Source organism: Scomber japonicus, chromosome 22, assembly GCF_027409825.1.
Source record: "Scomber japonicus isolate fScoJap1 chromosome 22, fScoJap1.pri, whole genome shotgun sequence".
NCBI classification, from domain to species: Eukaryota; Metazoa; Chordata; class Actinopteri; order Scombriformes; family Scombridae; genus Scomber; species Scomber japonicus.
The window spans coordinates 6,603,324-6,625,768 of record NC_070599.1 but is presented as its reverse complement, the minus strand read 5'-3'; the positions used below and the strand labels follow the sequence as shown (position 1 = coordinate 6,625,768).

At 39.3% G+C, this 22,445-nt stretch overlaps 1 protein-coding gene across 15 annotated transcripts in view; it reads left to right on the top strand.

Annotated features, from left to right (window-relative positions):
- nrxn2b (neurexin 2b) overlaps positions 1 to 22,445 on the top strand; it is a 592,634-nt gene that overhangs the window by 299,455 nt on the left and 270,734 nt on the right. For 13 of the 15 annotated variants that reach the window (XM_053343297.1, XM_053343296.1, XM_053343295.1 and 10 more), the window contains one exon: positions 3,043 to 3,162. In XM_053343297.1, coding sequence (XP_053199272.1) covers positions 3,043 to 3,162 — 120 coding nt within the window. Of the gene's footprint in view, positions 1 to 2,725; positions 2,750 to 3,009; positions 3,163 to 22,445 lie in introns of all 15 variants that reach the window. The other 2 variants (XM_053343283.1, XM_053343294.1) reach the window with 2 other exon arrangements.

Below are 22,445 nucleotides of genomic sequence, written 5' to 3'. Positions count from 1 at the left end.
CCGCAGGCACCTGAAATGGATGCTAATATTAGTTAATGATTGGATGTGCCAGGGAGCTGAGAACTAGTAATTGACCAGTTTTGGAAGGGTGGACATTTTTGACAAATAGAAGTATACCTATACCTGGGGCTGTTGCAAATCTTTGTATTCCCTTGCTGATATTACAGGAATACATCAAAACAATTTTGACTACTGATCAAATTCTATTTTAATCAAATTTAGAATGGTATTCCTTACCATACGCTAGAGAAGACAAACACTATTGATATTATATTGGTGAAATAAAACATTTTACATTTGATAGTTTTCTTATGTTGGTTGATATGCTGAAACAGTAACAGCTTAGCAAGAAAAAACAAAGCCAATCTCTCAACTCCAGGGTTTCCAAAGCAATAGCAAGAGTAATGAAGTTGGCTTATCCAAAATGCAGTGTTGTCCCTCGTATGGATCACTGCCAAAGTCCTGACCGCTTTGTTTCTGAGGTCATTGTTAGCTGAGGAGTGGGGGTACAGAGTGGTCAGAGGTGGCTGCTGGTCCGGTCTCTCCAGACCAAAGGCCAGACAAAGGCCAGAACATTGAGCTTGTTCTTGAAGCTCTCTACTGACTCAGCGGATCACAACAACAAAGAACAAGACAGGCAAAAGGGAAGGAGTGTGAGGCTTAAGAGAGTACAAGTACCTTAGGTACATAGCTGCTGACTCACTGTACCTCAAGAGAGGAGAAACAAAGGAAAGGAAGCCCCAAATGTATATTAAAAACATAATGTATCAATCAGTTTGGATTAAATAATGTAGCATTAGTTATCCCATCATAGAAGTATGAAGATTTGTAGCAGTTCGAGAATTAAAATGTAGATTAAGATTAATAAAAACAAAAACTTGTTAGGAGTTTCTGTTAGTATTTCCAAAAATTGAGAAGCCCTGGTTATACTATTTTGCCTCCATTTCATTGTTTTTAGTTTTTTTTGTATTCCAAACCAAAAACTCTAAGCAATCTCCAATTGAGCACTGCAGCCTTCTCTACACTGCTAATATATGAGCAGATGTTTCAGTTGTATCCCAGCTGTTAGTTGCAGACGCAGGTGACAGCAGTGAGGGAGTGGAAATGTGGTTTCACTTTAGGTTTTTCAAGTAATTTGAGGCTTAGTGGTTCCCTATATTGTTAAGGATTTTCATGAACATTTGGAGCAAAGGCAGCAGATGGAGTTTTGTGCTCCAACAAACCTAAGGCGCCCAAATAACAGGTTCTCAGGCAGCCATGCAAAGGTAGTGTGTGACCGATCAATATTTGAAGGTAAGAGTAAGAAAGCGATGGCATGACTTGGTTATTAATTATGACAATATGCTTAATTAAAACCTCCAGGGAACGTTTTATTAGTGAGTAATTAATAGGGCAATTAGCCTGGTAGGAACTGCTACAAGAACAAGCTGATAGAAAGGAAATGACATTGAATTTAAGTGGACATTTTGGAGCAGAAAAGCTCTCATAGATTGGTGGATTATTTTTTATTTTTTTAATATTATTTATTTTCTGTGGGGTGGGGAGGGGGAGAGGGTTTTTTTTTAATTGGGCCATTTGTAAATGGCACAGTGAGATGTCTGTTTATCTATGCGGAAACAAATTAGTCTGGCACTGAACCACGGTTCTTTGGAAATGTTTGTGTTTAATTGAGATTTTAATGAGAATCCCCACCAACAACAACATGACAGCCACCACACGTACTTATTTTTAGAACAATTCTCTTGCCTAAGACTTGATCTGCATCCTAATGCTATATCTATCATTCATCCTTTGGCCTCTAATTTTGAGAACAATTATTTGAAATCAGGTTTTGTTGGGAAAAAACTAATGATGGCCTTGTCTTCTTTCATTTCCTTCAGTTGTATTAGCCCCTTATCTTACATAGTCAACAAATGCAATCACATCACATCAGTTCATGTGCCAATGACTGTCAATAGTATACTGTATATAATGTGAAGTGGATATTAGCTTTCAAAGCAGACCGTCTCATCACCTGACTGGATGGTTGAAATTCCAGAGAGAAATTACTATGGTGTAGTTTCTAATTGACAATTTAAATGCCTTCATCCATCCATGATAGTGAGAGGGAACAACAGGAGACAGCACCCCCCCCACCCCCCCCCACCCCCAAAATAAGGAAAAAATATTAAGAAATAAATGTACACAAAAACACTGGAGATGTAAAGCTCAAGCTGCTTCCTCCACCCTACTAATTTCCAATTCAAATGTATCCCTACTCAGGCGATTACAGCAGGTCTCAACCTTGAATTAATGTCAAATTTAATCTGAATACATTTCTAAGCAACATTAATCAAATCACTTTCATATGCTGGGTGAGCAGCTACTGTACTCACATAATTATCAAAAAGATCAGATTGATGGTTTATTTTAGGGCTCCTAGAAGTAAACACTGCATTCTAAATAGTTCATTTGAATAGTTAATTTAGACAAATGACATGTTTACAATGAGGTAAACATAGGAAACAATTCACACTAACAGAGCCTTGATCTATTGTGACAGATTGTGGTTCATATGGCTGACAGTTGAGGTATAAAGAGATATGAGCATCTCATTCAAGCCCCCTTTCTCAATGCTTGACTAAATTCACTTTTTTCAGTCATAGTTTGGTTCACCGGCTCCAAAGTAAATGATCTATGTCCCTAATGCCCAACCCTTTTCACTAGCCTCTCTTTACCTACACAGTGAGTGAGTTGAAGGCAGTTAAGGGTGTTGACTCTGTGGGATTGACAGAACCACTACTAGCAACCCTCAAACATTGCTTTAATGTAAATATCAAAAACATATTGCTCAACAGAGCTTTAAAAAGTATCCTCAGCTGTCATTTCCAAGATATGTGAGCTGCCTAAGGGTTTTATATCTGGGTCAACTGAAAATGCTACAACATGCTCTTCATTAGTAGATTTTTTATACTTTTTTTTTTTCATTGTATAAAGTCTTTCACATTAATTGAATATATCTTTGAACTGCAAACATAACTTTGTATCTGGTTATTCTCTCAGGACCCAGTACCACCTGTACGGAGGAGTCTTGCTACCATCAGGGGGTGTGTCTCCAGCAGTGGGAGGGCTTCACCTGCGACTGCACCATGACGTCCTATGGAGGCTCATTTTGCAATGACCGTAAGTGAAAGGTTTTCAATTTTAGTGACTGCCTTGCTTTGTTTGCAAAAGGTTGAATGCATATGGCTGCGTGAGTGGTGCAGGTGGACAGCTTGTGGTAGGGCGCTAAGTTCAACCTCCACAGGCAACTTTGCAGGTCTGTTGTTTAAATGCCCATCTTCAAGGTTTACAGGAATACATTAGCAATTGCTGAGTCTGGCGTTTTTCTCATTGAAGCAGTAATTTACAGCTCTCAAGTAGACCATTTGTGTGTATCTTCAGGCTCTTAATTATTGGAAATGGGACGCTCTACTTTGCTATAGCCTTAATCTGTCATTGAAGCTGATAAGATGTTTTTGCATTTTTATGTACACAAATACACCACCTTCTGCAGCTTTCAACAGCATCACATTAGAGCCATAGGAACATATTTTTTACTCCCGGGCTCTTTTGCCTAATTGCTTGAATTGCAAATGTTTATGTCCATTAACAGTAAAACTTGTTAACATATCGCTGCTGCGAATCTAAATCTTAAAATCAAAACATTGTTGACACTTAAGCGTGGCGACACAGATTGCGCTTCACGTAGTGCTCACTCCTCTTCAAATGTTCTATTACTCACATGTTACTCATAGTAACACCTTGGATTGTACAACTCAGAGTTCAGCATGAGATTGGCTCCCCTGCTCCTGAGGCACTGCTTAACACATGCTGTGAGGAAAAACGGTGATTTAAGTCCTGTGTCCCTACCACGTGGTCACCCGCTGGCTGGCTGGCTGGCTGCAAGGGGGAACACAGGGAAGGCATGGAGAGAGGGCCAAATAGGTTTGTCGTAAGCATGTTCTTTATTTTATTAGTTTTAAGTGTTGTTTTCCACAGATGGCAGTATGTATTTACTGTAATATGATTGTGGTTAATGTTTTTACTGATGGCCCAGTTACAGTGTTACAGTGTACATTTGCATAGATATTGCTTAGGTGTGAAAGATGTTAAGTGCATCATTTGAAAAAACAATATCTTGAATTCTTGTCAGGGAACGGTTACTTAAATGTACCACAAAGCATATAAAGAGAAAAATACAAGAAATCTTTAGTTGTGGTTTGAACATCTCAATAGTTTCCATTATATTAATATAAGTTGAGATTTTTGTGCTGTTCAATTGATGTGAAATTCAACAGGTGAAACTTGCATTGGGGACTATTGGGGTTACCCAGTAGCCTGATTTACATATATGATTGAAAATATAGTAATGAAAGATTGGTATGAGACTGATACTAGCAGGGTTTAATCATGTTGTTTGTTGCAGACCTCCACCTCTACCAGCTTGGTAGAGCTTATGTACAATTAGCATTCAGCACTCCTGACAGGCTTGATTTAAACAGGGGCAGAGGCAGGGTGACAGGCTAATAGACTTGTTTGCATAAGTCTTTGTTTGCTTATTAAGTGGTGGATGCCAAGTTAAGCTGTATCACCTTCTCCTCTCGTTTTCCTTTTTTTTTTCAAAACCACCCTATGTTTCATTTGTGATAGAGTTTATCTCTGATTGTTGTGTGTTGTTGCCCTTGTTATGTCGTCTGTGATGTTAGCTAGACACAAAATGACTAGGCATGACAGTCAGGGGCTGATTAGCAAGGTGCTCTTTTGGCTCTCTGAAGATTCAAGCAAGTAGAAGGTAGAAGGTGATAATAACTGCTCTGTCGGCATGACAGCCGTGCCAAGATAAGCAGAGAGAGCCCATCGCTCCTCAAGAGAGGGAAGCAAATGATGAGGAGAGGAGAGAAGAGGGGTGCTGATTCCTGCATTTGAGTTGTTGCCTGTGGGGAGCGTTAGTGGCTTTACTGCGATGGTTTTCAAAGATGACAGGTGTGTGGCACCAGGGAGCCTGCCAACATGTGTTCTGTGGAAAGACCTAGGAGGCATGTGTGGATGTGCTCAGGAGTTTTTATGTGAGTGTGTGGAGTGGAAGAAAAGACATCACCAGCAGCCTGTTCAAATATGGCAATGTATAATAATAGGCAACAGCAGAAGTATTGTATGTAGAACAAATGTAAGCCTCTCTACTACGGTGGAGTTTAAAATCTGACTAATACAATCTTATTCTCACTTTAACACTGAAGCCATATAACAGCTTTATGGGCACATTTTGTAACACTACATGTGGGGTTACTATAGGTCATTGGCTGCTGGCTCAAGTCCACTTCTCCTACATTTTGTCGTCTTGCACGTCTTCTAATGAGAGGTTGTCATACTCCATCTGCAGTGTATATTTAACTGATGAACCAGCACCACTACTGTGCAACTGTGTGCTGTAAAGGTTGTATAGTCACCAAAGATGGGGTTTTTGGTTTTTTATATTTACAAAAAAATGGCAGAAGTGTTAAAGAGTTTAAAATTATGTTTGACTAAATGCTATACAATTACTGTGTCATAGTCTACATACTTATTTTACCAGTAGTATGCCAGCCTCTTTCAAACTGTGCATGCATTGCTATACGGTAGCTGGTTTCTATTGCAGCGGATCCTTCCTTTCCTCACAGCAGCTGCACTTCTTCAGACTTTGGTCTCTTGTCTTCATTTCTGCCGGCTTGGAACACAGCAAAACATATTTCATCTCTTGGCCTTGAGAGCCTGTCCCAGTCGGAACTTTTGCTTCATTCTCGTCATAGTCTTCTCTTTCTTTTCTCTGCGTGTCCTCGTCATATGAACTGCTTGAAGCCAATAATGAACTCTGTGAGCATACCAACCTCAAGGATTTTTTCATGGAATTTTCTGCTCTGAAAACCAAGGTAGGACTTATTACATCTGGCAGCTTTTTGAATTTGTGTATAAAACTGATTTCTATAGGTCTGAAGATCTCACATCATTGTGTTTTTATTTTTTATTTTTTGCAACTTTATAGCCCTATCAACATGACTCCTCTCTAGTCCTTCCTCTCCTCTGTAACATACCTTTCCCCTTTAATCTACAATGTATTTGAATGGATGGCTTTGAAAGGTTTAAATTCCTTTCTAAAATGTTCAGTAGTAGTTTTTTTAGTGGTTTGGTAGCCATAGAAATCATGTGCAGTAGCGTGTGTCTTTCTCGTGTCTCTGCCTGCACAATGAGAATGAGACCTGGATAAACAGGTGAATAGGTTGCATCTCTTTGTAGTTTTATAAACATGTTATCAAAAGGAGCGACAGGATCTGGGCCAGTAGAATGATCACAAAGAACCAGCCTGCCACATGATCACACTCTTTATTTCTCACTCTGCCGCCACTCTGTGGGAAATACAGTGAATACATACAACACACTCTCACACAGACCTTCTGTGTAACAGGCCAGGCACACATTATTTCCCTCTTGTCTGCACATCATCAAACCTAACAGCCAAATGTTAACACAAGGACTCACCAGCAGTAGTTTGTATCAAATGTATCTGTCTTCCAACACAGCCACCTCTTCAGTTCTCATTAACAGTTGAGACATCTGGTGTATTTGCTATTACACTGAAAAACACATCACATGCTGCTGAAGCTGGAGGTTGTTGCACATACTGTAGCAGTGTGTGCATGCACACAGATGCATTTATGGAACAACAAATAGAAAAAAGGCTGTCTTGTAGCCCTCTTCTACACACACCCGCACACACACCAGAGAGCATTTGTTATTCAGCAGCAGCCTGCAGTGATTGACTGGTCTATTTGTCTCTGCGTAGCGTATAAGTGGGCCACTTGGTATTCTGCCTTATTCATCTGGAACCAACTCAGACAGAGATGCTGTGTAAGTGCGTGCGGTACGAGGGCTTTGTTTCTCTCTCACTTTCCCATTCTCTGTTTATGTGAGTGAGAGAGCAACCAAGAGAAAACAAGAGGGAGAGGGATGGAGAGAGAGACGCTGGGAGGAGTAGGCTGTGCCTGTGCAATTCTTTGTTTAACTGTATGTATTCAGCGGGCGTTACAACAACATGTACATGTGTACAATGAATCCAGCTGCCTGTGCATTGTGCTGTCTGTCATACTAATTGAGTGCAGAGTGCCAGTGTCTTTGCAGCACTGCTGATTTCAATCTGCCTCCCCTCCCCTCCCAATCCCTGATCTCTCTCTTCGTCTTTCTCTGTCACCATTCCAAGGCTCTCAGAAATGGAAAAAAACAAAACAAGTAGAGCAGAATTACATATAATTTATTTCAAGTTTTTTCCCCTTTGTCCTGTATACCCTCAGAAATATAATTGGTGTATGTACCTCTATACAAAACATTAGTTTTTATTTGACTCAATATGAGAGATATTAGAAACATAGAAACAGTTGGCCGACTACACATGATGAAAGAATGCTACAGTGCCTGGTAGTTCAGGCCTAAAGTTGTGGAAATTTTGAAACTATTGTTAACCTTTATCTTGAACATGTTTATTGGATCAAAAAGGGACAAAATTGGTCTCATAAAGTTCTAATATGTGTATTAAGGTGCATCTGTGATGATTACCTTTTCAGTAGAAAGATTGACATGTATTTTTGAGTGTGCATGCAGTGTAGCTCTCAATAATTGGAGTCCTTTATTTATGCCACATGAGGACCATAACGCTAAGTGAATTGATTTCAACTATTCTCAGGGAGTAAGTGCAGCTCACTAAGTGTTGTACTCCTTGCTTTTGCTAGCCTACTGTTAATGCTTGATAGGTTTCAACTGGCATTGGTCACGCCTAGCCCCTCACACAATTTCTCCTCAACAAACTTTAATGAAACTTGATCACTGAAATGCATTCACTCTCATCCTCTCCAGTGACTCAACAGGTGATCATTTGCTTGGCACCTGGCTTGAAATGCAAAAAAAAAAAAAAAGCAGAGAAAGGAAAATCAAAGATGGCCACTCGTCCCTAGTGCAAAATAGCCTGAATGCAGCCTCACCGTGTTTCTAATGCACTTGGTTTAGACTTAACATTGATTGTCAGGCCACTTGTTGTGATGAAGGTCATACTGGCTTCAACATGGACTCAGTGCTCAACACAGCGTGGATCAGGACAGACTTAGGGGGAGGCTTTAGCCCTCTCAAATTCTCATCACCAGCTCAAAACACTCAGCCCAAACTCAGGAGGAATGAGTAAGTAGAACTGCAAACCTCTCAGAAAGAGAGAAAAAAAGAAAGTCCCCTTCAGCCCCCCCAATTCAATAAGGGAAATCAACTGTTTTGATCCAAGACGCCGTCTGGGAGAAAAACAAGCATGGTCGCGCATATAAGGTGTCTGACTTGCTTTTTTGGCACATATTCTTTCTAACTCTCAATTCTAATTTTTGTTGATTGTTGTTATTCACTCCTCCCACCTCTTCTGTGGCTCCCATCTTCTCTCTGCGCTGTTTGCCAGCCGGCCCCAAAGAGCTGCTGTCCGGACCTAGCAATTAACCGCCACCTCATTAGGCCAGAAACACAGTGTGAATCCTGAATAATTACTTGGCTTGCTTTTTTTCATGCCCATAAATATACACACACGCACACATGCACACATGCACACAAGCACACAAGCACCACACACTCTACTCCTCAGTTGTGGGCTGCTCCAGAAATGAGATGGAGAGAAACCGGGGAGGTGGCAGCTATCTTCCTATTTGCAGACACTGCGAGTGAAAGCTCGGGTAGAGAAATGAAAGGACGTATGGAAAGTAGTGGAAAAGAAGAGAGCGAGAGTGCAGAATAAAATAGTGTTTGTGCATGCAAAGGCAATTTTGGCTCCCCCAAAAGAGGGCAGCGTTAAGCCCATTGGACTTTAGAAGTCACCATGTCAAGAGGTTGAAGGGGATTGGTTGAGGGTGGATGGTCACATTCTGTGGCCTGTGGTGCTGAGGGTGGTAGGTGAAAGTAATAGCTTTCCTCAAGATGTGCCTTATTTAGGGATAGTGCTTTTACTGTAGTATTTCACTGGAATATACTAATTGAAATGTTTAATCAATGTGTTATTTTTCAGAACCTACAGTACATGTGCAGTTCCCATCCTATCTATCAGTGATACTAGTTACATTATCTGTTTAACTTTGATTACAGCTATTGAACTCTTATCTGTAGTTTCTACTACTCTGGAGTCTGGTAGCTTTGGCAGGTAAACCAGACATCTGCATCTCACTTTAGGACTTAAAGGTTAAAAATACCAGAAGGAACTTCTGTTTGCTCTTGATACATTTTGTTTTGAGTTGAACCAGTGTAGAGTCTCCACTGCTTTCTTGGTTTTAATTAAAGATTGGATGAGCTTTTAAACCACAATGTGCATTAAAGGACACTTAATGGGGCTTTGTAATTGCTTCGAGACCACTCCAGCCACTTGCAAACATTATCAGAAGCCTTTCACTGTACTGGAACAAGAACAAGAGAGGTGAGAGCGATTCTCGTGCATGTCTGCGTGGATTTGGAAAAGAGAGTCAAAATATAAAAAATGTTGAAAATGGGAGAAAGCAATTATTTCTCACAGGCACTCAGTTCAAACTTTTCTTATTAGTCAATTCTTTTGTATTGACACTTTGTAAATAGCAGGGCCGCACATCTGACTACTGTGTGTGTGTGTGTGTGTGTGTGTGTGTGTGTGTGTGTGTGTGTGTGTGTGTGTGTGTCAGGCATGTGAATGCTGCCACAGTGTTAGCATGATACAGATGACAGTCATAGTTAAATGCTAAAAAGCTGTTAACCATTTCCAGTCATTCTTGGAAATGGTTCTGAGTCATGGTCAAATGGATGGCTATGTTAACCTATTAAGAGCATTGCTTTTCTCCCCAAACCATTTATCATCCATCCTCTGATTATACTAAAATGTGTAAATCACACATATTTTATAAACATATTCCATGTTAAGGTTTATGAGAACATAATGTATTTGTATACCTCTCTTTATATCAGGTGTTATTTTCTTCTGAGACTGTCCTCACCAGAAGATCACATGAGTAATGAAGGAAAATTAATAATGTTACATTTCTCCACAGACCAGAATGGATAATTGAATGTAAAATAGTCTGACTTTGACATTGGAAACAATAGTTTGCATATATTCTTTGAATAATGTTCATGGTCTTTCTCCGACAGAGAAGAGGCTCTTCTTTAGAAGAAGGTGTCGTCTTCTCTAGCATGAATAACAGCTGCAATACAAGCAGAAGCAGTTTTTATCATTGGCACCATTGACCAACTGAAATAATAGCTGGTGCTTTAGGGATGACTGCACTCCCAGAATATATTAAATGTTGAATAATACTTTCCACACACTGGATTTGGTGGGTGGAAATACTGCCGTGTCAGACAGTCAAATTCCTTTATATTGTCTCTCTTGTGCTTGATCGCCCTCCCCCAGACACACATGTACACACATTCTCACATGCACAGGCCTGCAAACACACAAGAAACTCTGCAGGGAAAGTCAACATTTCCTTAGGGCATCAGCATGGAGAGAGAGACCTTTACCCAAGCTGACGTGGTAGATGATCAGGACTGACACGTACACACATGCACGCCCACGTGCATACATACAAACATATACCTTTCTTGTATTCATCCCTAGGGGGGTTGAGCTGTCGGTTAGTTGAGCTGACAGTCTCCTCCTCACCTTGTCTTCCTTCTCCATCCTGTCCTCTACCTTCCTACCTTTTATTCCCTGTGTACATGTCATTACTCTCTTTTCCACTGCTGCCTCCTGTAAGCTGATGGAGTCCCATGTTACTGTGCAGCAAAACTCCTACTCATAGTCACATTTGGTCCATATTTGACATAATTGGTAGAATCTCACACTGGTGCTGTTGTGAGCTTTAATGTCTCTCACATCAAATATCACATATTGCCTTTTAGCCTTTCACTTGATCCCCCATTGGTAAATTCTGGAAATCCCAGCCTCATTCGCAGAAGAACAACAGCGGCATCATCTTGCCTTACACTATAAATAAATATGTGGATGGTTGGGGGGCTCAGTTGAGACCGTGCCATCTGACTGCCTTGCTTTTCTCTTTTGTCTTTTGTGTTTATGATAATTGCATTTCCAAATGATAGCAGTAGTGATAACACGCTAAACTTCGGGACCCATAGCAAATGTCAGATGAAATCAGAGATGCACATAAAAGAATATGTGATTCTTAACTAGATAATATACACACACACATACACACTTTTTATACATGCTTCATTATACACTTCATCCCACATGGTTTGGGATACTGATGATAAAGCATTTGAAATCAGTAATTATAATTTGGGGGGGGGGGGGGGGTAAATCTTCTTTTCTTTGTTTTTTGGCGTCACAAAAATCCTAACATGACTAAAATACTGATACATTGGAGAAAACTAATGAATAAGTTACTTGTTGAAAAATGTAATCTACAGGCATTGTATGTCTATGAGCTGTAATGGTGTACTTGAGCAAGAGCTGTCTATTTCCCTTTTATCTTTTTAAAAAGGCAACAGTAGTTAACCATTGACAGATAGGTTTGACTGAAAGCACTCTTTCACAGAGGATCACATAAAAGCATGTGCTTGGCGCATACAGAAACACATGATGCAAAGTGTCGTAAACAGCCAGCAGATTGTATGTGACAAATGACCAATTCCCCAGTTTGCGATCAAATATTCACTCCATGTCAAATGTCTATTGAAAAAATGTCAAATTTCAATGTGACTTCTGTGATTTTTCTTTTTAAAAAATAAATAAATAAATGGCATGTATGAATGTGACTATATTCTATAAAATAGTTGCTTTTATTCATAGAAGCCAGAAGCCACAGATTATTGAATCTCTGCAAACAAAGTCAGACCTGAACATTGTCTCTTATATGCTGTGCAAGGTGGGACTAAAACTATCCTCACAACTTCACCCCTGTCCCTAGGGCAGTAATGGAATTTCCCAAGCGGAAACGCTGTGGCCATTTTAAAGCCGGCCTGAATCAGGTGGCTAGTGATGTGATAAATGATGGCAGCCAAAGAGGCCGATAAATCAGGAATATTCTTCACTCCCCTTTCCTCAAGAATTAATATATATTGTGATACTTTTAACTGCATAGATTGAAACTGTGACATATTAATAGATTTTTTTCCACTCTGGCTTATCCCCAAGACAATTTTGTTAAAGCCCTGTGTGGACCTTTGTATCATTGTGTGGTTATAACAGTGTGTCCAGCCAGGGATTCTTATTGATAATTTGTCTCACAAGGAGAAAAGTATCTTATTTACTGCTGTGATAGAACTACGTTATGAAATCTAACCTTTAGTGTATATTGTTGGCTTTTGATTAAGACCTTTAGCTCACTTCACTTAATGAAGATATGTGTGTTTGTGTGTCCTTGGGTGTGTTGGATGCAGTTATTATACTGGGATGTGCTATGTCTTTGGTTTCTGCACTCCAATGGATCACATGGGGATAGGCTGAGTGCAGATGAGAACAACAGATAGAAAGAGTATAAGAAGATGTAGAGAGAGGGAGAGAGAGCGCAGTCTATTCAAAGCCCCCCTCCCTTAGCTGTTGAGGGAAAGTGTGACTCTCAGTTGGCATGTATAATCAAGTCAGTCTTCTCTTTTGCTTTTAAAACAACTCCCATCACTGTCTAACACAAGAGGTTTGCATTTCAGTTGTTTTTTTTTCTTTGTTTTATTCCAGCATACTGCTATATGTTTTGAAGTTGTTGCTTATATGCAGTGCTTCTTACTGTCAGACACTATTAATAAGATAACAAATCTTAATCAATTATTTACCCATCCATAACCCTAACCCCCCCACTGCTGCATCATATCAAAGATCAATGCATTCATTTTCCCATTGATTCTTCATAGACCTCCTTTTTTGCCATAAGGGACACTATAAAAGTACAAATCTTCAATTTATCATTCACCACCTGCAGCACAGTATGTCTAATTATTAATTAATTTGTATTTATATTATCCATGTACTACTATCCATATTTAAAAGCAGTTTCAGTTATTGAAAGGTGGACATCCATTAGATAGTAAAAAAAGTAAAATTATTCAACACACATATAAGATGAGAATACACAGGTAGTAGGAGATAATTCATTTAACATTACTTTTTCACACAATCATAATTTTGTGTGAGATGGTACCATGTTTTGAAGACTGATATTTCAACAAAAACCACACAGTTCTAAATTAACTTTTTCAAGTGGAAAAAAATGGCTTTAGACAGAATTTGGGTTTGTATCCCATCTACCTGCAATAAACATGTATTCACCTTAACTTAATTGAGGGTTTTAGTTGCTGCACTTGAAGCACATTTTAATCCAATCAGAACATTCTGAAATGTGTTTGTTTTTTAGATATTAGGGCTTTAGTATGAGGCTGGAATATGTTTGTTCAACAGGAATAACCTCTCTACTGAGTTGTTGGTTGAGCAGAATTAAGCTTTGAAATGAGAGATGACTGCCCTGAATGACTTTTACATTTAATATAACTGCAGTACTGCAAAACACTTGTTTTCAAAGCTATAATATGCATCATTTCACCTTGAGGCAGAATATATATTGGTAGCCTGGTTGTCCTACGACTCAGTTGTCAAGTTCCCACCTGAACCTTATTATTCATCTTGATTAACTGTCTATCTTCTCTAAAACTGATTGTATGAAGCCACATCAGACACTGAAGAAAAGCCAAATGCAGTGCTGATGTTCATTGTGTTTTATGTGTGCTGTCTACATGTGTGGCTCTGCTCTCGTTCCTCATGCTTTTCTCCTCTCTTGTTGTTGCCATGACTTCCCAGCTCTAAAGTCAGTAGGTGTATCTTGATAGCTGCTACCAGCACACTGCTGGCCATAAGATGAGTATATACTCTCGAAAAAGGTATATTTGAATGATCACATGGGTCACAGGCAGACTGATAATATATTATATTTATTTATTGTTATCTTCATGTTAAAAAATGAATATAATATGTTTCAATCCTAATACTTTAGGATTGCTGAGCAGCTTCACGTGTTCTTAAGTGTTTATGAGAAAATAATTGTGGCTATTTGAACTAATCCAGTTTGCTTCTTTGTTTGCTTGTTTTTCATTTTCATTTACATTGAGAATCTTCTTATATGTACTCTGATTGTTGATAATGTTTGGCAGGGTTACATTTTCCACCACAGGGAATGTTTGTGTGCAGATGTGATTATTGAACCTACTTGAGGTAGGAGTAAGTAATAATTGATTTGTATGACTGAGATAAGTCTTATCCATCACAGTAAAGATACTGCTATTTTATACAGATCACATATTCAATTTGCTTCAATTTAATCACAATGACTCAGAAACCACTCTTTAATGATGTATCTTTAAACTTAAGCATAAATAAGACTCTTATCTTTTGCTTTCTCTCACACACATCCCCCACAGTACATCTAAGAGCCAGGGATCGATTGAGGCTAGGCATATGAGCATAACAAAGTAAAAGTGTCCTTGAGCAGAGCAGAAACCACATTAATAACCCCCAGTGACAGCCCACTTCTCTTTGAATGTAGCCATTCTGACTGTTGCTGAAAATGCTCCGTTAAATTCATAATACATACATTTCAGCAAATTTGTTATCTGACACTCATCAGAGAATCAAGAGGAATTTCAATTGTGTTTTGGATGCTGTGGAAGATGGAACTGTAGCATCCAGCTAGTCTCCATGAATCATTTGAAATGTGTCATCAGCAGACATGGGATGTCTTTACATTGCTATGCTGATGATACCCAGCTATATATCAAAACGGCACCATGCCCTCCTGCAGCTGTGTCACGCCTCAGAACCTGTCTTAAAGAGATGGAGGCCTGGATTAGTACACACTTCTTCCAGTTAAACAGCAGCAAAACTGAAGCTGCCCTTCCTGGTACTCCACACTGGATTCAGTCATCCCCCATACCCCATCTCAACTTTGACAACCAGGAATCCTCCTTTCTTGTTAGGTTTGACCCTAAGCTGACTTTTAATGACTAATATGATACATATGCAACATGTCTTTACGCCATTTCAAAAACATCTCTAAACTCTGCTCCTCTCTAACCCTGCCACAAGCATATAAACTTGCCTTCATCTCCTCAAGACAGGGCAGTTATAATGTGCTCTTCACAGGGATCCTTGGTAGGAGCATCCAGAAGCTCAAGTACATTCAGAACAGCGCTGCCAGGATCCTGATGAGAGTGTGAAAACATGGTCATATAACACCAATTCTCTTTTCATTCCATTGGCTCCCTGTCTCCTTCAGGATTGACAACAAATTCCTCCTACAAATCCATTAATGGGCATGTGGCTCCCTCCCTACTGGAAGAGATCATACTACAAATCTCCACCCGCATATCTGCCAGCAGCTTGCTCCTCCAGGTTCCCATTACTAAGCTCCACACCATGGGGGATCTAGCCTTTTGCTCTCCTGCACCATGCTTGTGGAACAGCCTTCCTAACCATCTGAGGGTAGCACAGACCCCAGTTTCTTTTTTAAAAAAAAAGGTCTAAAATCAAACAAATTGTTCATCTTAACTCTCATTACTAGTTTTTATGTTGTGTGTTCTATGTTATTAATACTGTGGCATCCTCTCTGACTACAGATCTATCTATCTTTTGTTTTCCAATTGTGTTTTCTTGCCTGACCGACTAGAAGTAAGGCCGAATGTCTTCCTCACTCCCTCGTCTCTAATCCTGTATTATTCATGGCGAGACTGTTCTCTGTAAATAGAGTAACTCTGGCCACCCAGCCAGGTGACGTTTATCTGTGGGGACCATAGGCAGGCCTGACAAAACATTCCTACTGTAAGAGCTTTTAAAAGCAAAAGTGGGAGGGAAATGTGCAGAAAAACGACACTGTGAAACAAAATGCTGTGTCAACATTAAGGCCACAACCTTCCCACTCACTCATATAGACTATCACGCAACCAGAAGCCTTAGTCAACCCTGACTTAACAAACAAGACTGGAGAGCACATTTACCCCCACCCTTCAAATGGTAGTAAAATGTGCTTACAGCAGCAATGCTGTTGAATAATTTATTTTCATTATGATTGCCCATATATATGGTGCTTTGTTGTCCTAATTCCTTCCATTTACTCAGGATTACCCAGAGAACTTGTTAGTGTCTTTAAATGTCGGTGAGTCCTGCACAATGCAAGAGTTAAAGTTGTTTTTATTTTATTTTCTTTTTCTAGGACTAGTAAGGCACAAATACACAATTAAAATGATTTTAGATAATTCATCACAGTCGTGTTACTTTTTAGCCATGCTAGCAACATGCCTTTAGGGATGGTAGCGTCAGTCTGCCAGACTGTAATAAGTCAACATCTATAAGGATCTATTACCATGAACATTTCTACAGAAATCCATGGTCTCCACAGGACGAATCCTACTGACTTTGGTGATACCCTGACTTTTCATCTAGCATGAGGTTACCATGAGGTTGACATTTTTGTTTTTGAATCATATTAAGAACTATTGGATGGATTGTTACAAAATTTGATACTGACATTCATGGTTTCCAGATGATGAATCCTGCTTTGGTGAGTCTGTAGTGCTACCCTGATGTTCACATTTGTGATTTTGGTTAACCTTTCTTCACAACTGTTGTTCAATTATATACACACCTTCATGTTTCCCTGTGGATGAATTGTAACTTTTCATGCATATTTTCTAATATTTGACATCTAAACGAGAGGGTATGACTGGACCATGATCCCACCTAATCCCTGTTTGAAATATAGTAGGCATGGGTCCTCTGACATACATATCTATATATGTTTTTCTATCTTCCTCATAAATGAAGTCTATCCAGAACTGCCCATGCAAGTTGGTAATTGTCAATTATTATTTACCATGATAATCTCTTGCTGTAAAGCTGTAAAAGATTATTACAATACGCCATCAACATGAGTGGTTCATCCACCATGACTTCTGCAGCTGTTGTTGCAAGTGTCTCTGCCCCCTCGCAACAAAGAGATGGCTCCCTCTGATCTGACATCCCAGTGAGCTTATCCTTCACCTTCCTATTCCATGAATGCAGGCTGGAGAATAACTGTCCACCTACCTAGAGGGGAAATGAATTTAAAAATCACATGCAGTTCTGGGATTAGCCTGAGGGCCGTTTAAATCTCATTGAAATGCTGTGAAAGAAGAAAAAGAGGAGTTTGAATTGTTTTTCTTCTCCCCTCTCACTCTCTTCTATTACACCCCCACTGCCGTCCCACTACCCACACACACCACCACCACCCATGGTTCCTACAGTTAAATTTAGCTGTCCTAATTCCTATTGTCACCTCTCCACTCTCTGCCAGTAGCTCTTGCTTTGTCTCCCTCCTCCCTCACCATGGCTCTGTTTTTATTCACTTCAATTTGGCATTGGCATAAATGTTACATTAGCTGTGTAGCCAGTGTATTGTTTGTGTTAGTTACTTCTCCTCATTAGTAAAGGACCTGAGTTGCAGTCTATCAGTCGATTACACACGATATATAGACAATATATTGTAGTATATATCCTAAATGCCAATTTAGTTAAATGTAATCTATAGTTAAATGTAATCTATAATTACACTAGATCAAGGAATGTATCTTCTCTTCACCATCATACTGGAAAATGATAATGGGCATTCTCACTTCTCCGCTTTTAATAACACTAGCAGTTATTTGGGGAGCATTTCATTTAATTTGTCCACATATTCTTTATGTTAAATAATAATATACTGTTGTTACTCAATAAGAAATATCCCTCTGCTTTCCCTCAGTGATTTTGTGTTTTATGGTTAGCTTGACTTTCCAATATATGGCTTACAGACTCCTATATTGGCCCATCTTTGCTACTTGCCACAGATGGGGCATGCATGAGTAGTCTGCATACAGGCATTAAGTGTGTTTCGATCTAAAAGCCCATCAGTGTGATCCCTGATGTCCAACTCCTTTGCACTCCTCACATAGACACGTACGCACAGCCCTAATAAATATTGCCTCCCTATTTTGTGTCATTCCACTCCCTGGAGAGAGGCCCGTATCGACAGGCAGCATAGCTTTGTGTGATCAATAGTCTCTTTCTCTACCTCTCTCTTTCTGTATCTGTCTCTTGCTTGCCACACATCTTGCCCATATCTCAGCTCTCTCTGTTCTCCCTCTGATCTTCTTGCTGAATTACTATTCATCTTAAGCATGAAGACAGAAACTACAACAGCTCTGATCAATCTCATTTGGTTTCATTTTCGATCCGTTACCCAGTATTCTACATGTTAGAAGCTCGTGGCAAGGCAGGCCTTTTGCATTGGACTGTGTATTACAGAAATCTCCATGGCAAGGTGCACAGTGCCTCAACCCTGATTTGCACAGCCAGCCGCCGTCAGCACCACTATAATGTGCTTCTGTGAAAAGGCCAAAGGGTCATATGAAACCATTTAAGTCTAGATTGAATACAGCTTCTTTGCTCTGCAGCTTGCACTCTTATGAATAGTGCATAAAACCTAAAGCCCTTTAGTTACATACTCAGTTGCATGCACACATGCATTCTGGCAAGATTGCCCCCTCACTTCATACATATTCACAAATTATTTGTTTGTCTTATCTCATGATTCATATTGCCCCCAGTATAGACATGCCTGCTGATTCAGTGTAATATATAATAACCATTGAATTTATTCATTTTTAAATCCATTCATAATGATATAAATACTACTACTATACATGCTGCCTGTTTAATAACAGAAGCAACAAAAATGGAATGTCTCATTTGGATGGACATCCAGATATCAGTAAAGTTCATCCACATTAAAATTCAACAGGAAAATAAAAGTTTCTCCAATCATTGCTCACTTCTGTAATGAAAGGAAAACACATTATAATCCTGATTTGCCAAGTCTGTGTCATCCTTCTTTGTGAATCCTCAAATGTATTGGCTTTTCATGTGTTAAGGGCTTTCTATTAACAGCCAGTGCACTATTGATCAATTTTACAATAAAGACATAATGAAACAAAACTGCATTCACCACATCTGAGTTGGATGTAAGCCACATACTTTTAATTAAAGGCCAACGTCAGCAAAACAATTTAGTAGCCTGAATTTGAATGTAGTAGATGAAGAAAGGAAGGGATGTGAGAGGGAGGTGGGGGAAGTGAAGGGCCTGCAGGTGCCCCCCCTCCGAGGGCTCAGCACCGCTTTGTGTAAATACATGGCAGCAGTGCACAGCAGACAGAGAAATATCTTGCTCTAAAGCAAAAAAGAGAAGAAAAAAAAACACGGTTATTTTAGGAGCTAAAACTGCAGGAATGCCTTTTCCTCCTACACGTGTCTACCTTTTTGAAGTCACAGCGCTTTAAGGAATTGTCTGGACCAGTTTAAAATGTGTTAGTTGTTTGATTTGCAAGTTAGAATTGCATTTGAATTTGCTTAGAATCAAGATCTGCAGGCTAGAAACAGTCTTATAACTTTGCCCGTGTGTGTTTTGTGGAGATCATTTCTAAATTACAGTGTAGTGGATGAAAGGAAGAAATGCAAAAGTTAAAAGAGGGAAAGCTTAGACAAAAAGAGAAAGTAAACTGTGACTCAATGTATAGCTTCAATATATCACACCCTACCCACACTCATCATTGGTGGCATTTAGGGCTGTCAAGGACTGAAAAAGGGCAGAAAAAATCCTAACTTTTGATGCCCGGCCTAGCTGCCATGATAAAATATTGAAGCAGTTTTCAGCTCACAGTGCAGTCACCACTCTTCAAATATTCTGCTTCAAGATAAAAGGCTGACCCCCCTGCTGCTGCTATACTTCACCTCAGCCCTTCTCATCAATTACTCTCCCTTTGTCTTACTAGTTCCCTCTGTCTTTTGCTCACCTTGTCTCGTACTTGTTCTTGTCCCAGCTCACTTATTTCCCTGTCTATGTTAGAAAGAGGGAAAGAAAGTGTCTGTATGGGTGTACCGATGACAGCAAAATAAGCAACCATAGCCATTCAATTCAAATGGATAGTTTGATTCATGCAGGCCTGCTTCTAAGCTGACACATGCTATAGTGCTTAAAGTGGAAATGGACAACTTTTTTGCTTCAATTTGTCATTGTGTAATAAATGTAGATTGCACAGTGTAATGGCTATAGAATAATGACACCATCTGTGTTTAGATTGGTTCCCTGTAACCCTTTCATTACACAATTATGTCAGTTGTACAACCCGTTAGCTATCAGTAGCTATAGCTCATAATATTGTATTAATTGGCTTTCTATATGATAAATGTGGAATACTGCACAGGCAACTCTAATATCACACATGTATTAAGTGTACTACCTGAATGAACTTTTGATTTCCAGAGAGCTTTATTCCCACTATATATGTTAGCTAACTTTTAGAAATCAATCAGCTAAACTACCAATATTACAGCCATAGAGTACTGGCTTAGTATCCAGTCAGGCTGGCTGTGAGACTGATTTTCTTGTTCATGAAAATCAATAGACAAAAATAAAAATATGTCACCACCATCTCTGTTGCATACTTTCTTTCATTTTGTAAATATATAACTATACTATCAACCCAGTTCACTTTCTCAACACATACTAAATGATTTGTCTGGTTTCATGTCTCTATTATAGACAAAATGAAGGAACAGTTATTAACTAGCTGATCCCAGCAATTCTAACTTTGTTTTAATTAAGATCTCAGGCATGCTGTTTACTCTGTAAATGTGAGCTGGGAAGCTATATCTAAACACAGGTGTCAGGTTTGAACTGTAACCTACCTCAGATGGATGTAGACACAGTCTGAATATATCCAGATGCATTGTAGGTGTGAATGATACTATACTGTAGCCTCAATGTTTGAGAGAATGGAATAAAGGCTCTTTTGTCTTGAGTTTTAAGGTGTGTGTGTGTGTGTGTGTGTGTGTGTGTGTGTGTGTGTGTGTGTGAGACCAGGACTGTTTGTCATTCTTGCAAATACCATGTGTCTGTATGTGGCTGATTTGCACTACCCCACCACTGCTAACATTATTCTCAATTCCCCTCATGCCTATGTCTCTGTTTCCTCTATCTGACTCTCAATCTATCTGTCTCTCCCCCTCTCTCCATCCTCCTCCTCCCATGTGGCAGTGATTCATCACAGCAGTGAAACTGTGAACACAGGAAGATAAGCCAGTCAGTAGCGTATGGTAACTACAGCTGGCACTTTTTAAAAAAAAACACACACACAGATGAGGAGAGGATGACAAGGGAGAAAGGGAATTTCAGTTATTTAATTTTCCTGTATTTTTAAGTTCATGTGACATGTTCAGTTGGTTGGAAAGGTTCTCCCTGAGACTGCAGACTGACTTGTGTTGTATTTCTTTCCTCTGCATTGCTGTATTGCAATAGCATGTTACATATTGGTATTGGCAGATATAAGCCAGACATTTGGGATTTAGTCAGACATAAGGAAGACCACAGTGGAACTGATGCAGTGTTAACTGTACTATCCAGATTATGTAATAAAAAGTCATGATTAATATGGATTTGGTGATGATATGCCATATAGCTTTACCTCTTTCAAAAGAAATATGCAAATAAGGTGTCAGATCACATTCCTGTTTGTTCAGACCTCCTCTACATAGTTTCTATCATTAAAAGGATTGCAGAAACTCTTGATATCTTCCATTCTCATTGTAGGATTATAGTCTTTAGTTTTGATGACATGCAGCCACTATCTCCCTCACTCCACTGGAATGGAATGTGACAGCTTAGTGTATGGATGCTATTAGAAACAGCATAACAATAAGATACCATGATAACTTCCATTATCAAATTGAATTATTCATTGTAATTCACTATAGCTATTGTATTTTTTGATATCTGTAGAAAAAATATTGACAATTATTATGAGATGGGAAAATTGCACATAATTATATATGATTAGTGTGAACTAAAAAAGTACAATACAGGTCATTGCAAGAAAAATAGATGTGCTCTTTAATTTATTTAGCAAAAACAAACAAACAACAACAACAAAAAAACCCAATAAACAATAGCAGGGTAGGATAATAACAGACCACAAAGAGTGAGAGAAGAGTTAGAAGAGATCCATACTGTAGAAGTAGGAGGAGATCGCTTTTCTGCTTCCTGTTGTCTCCAGAGAATGAACCAGCAGAGCAGCAAGAGAGGAGCATGAATAAACAGAGCACACACACACACACACACACACACACACACACACACACACACACACACACACACACACACATCCAGCATGTTCAGTGCACTGCTAGATAACAAGCAGATCAAGCTTTAAAGCCTTCTATAACCTTTTTTTCCTGATTCATTCCCCTGATCTGTCCTCCTTCCCCTTTCTCCATCTTCCATTTCTTCATATTTCTTTCCCTTATCCCTTCTTTAACCTTACTTTTTTACAAACACGTCCTT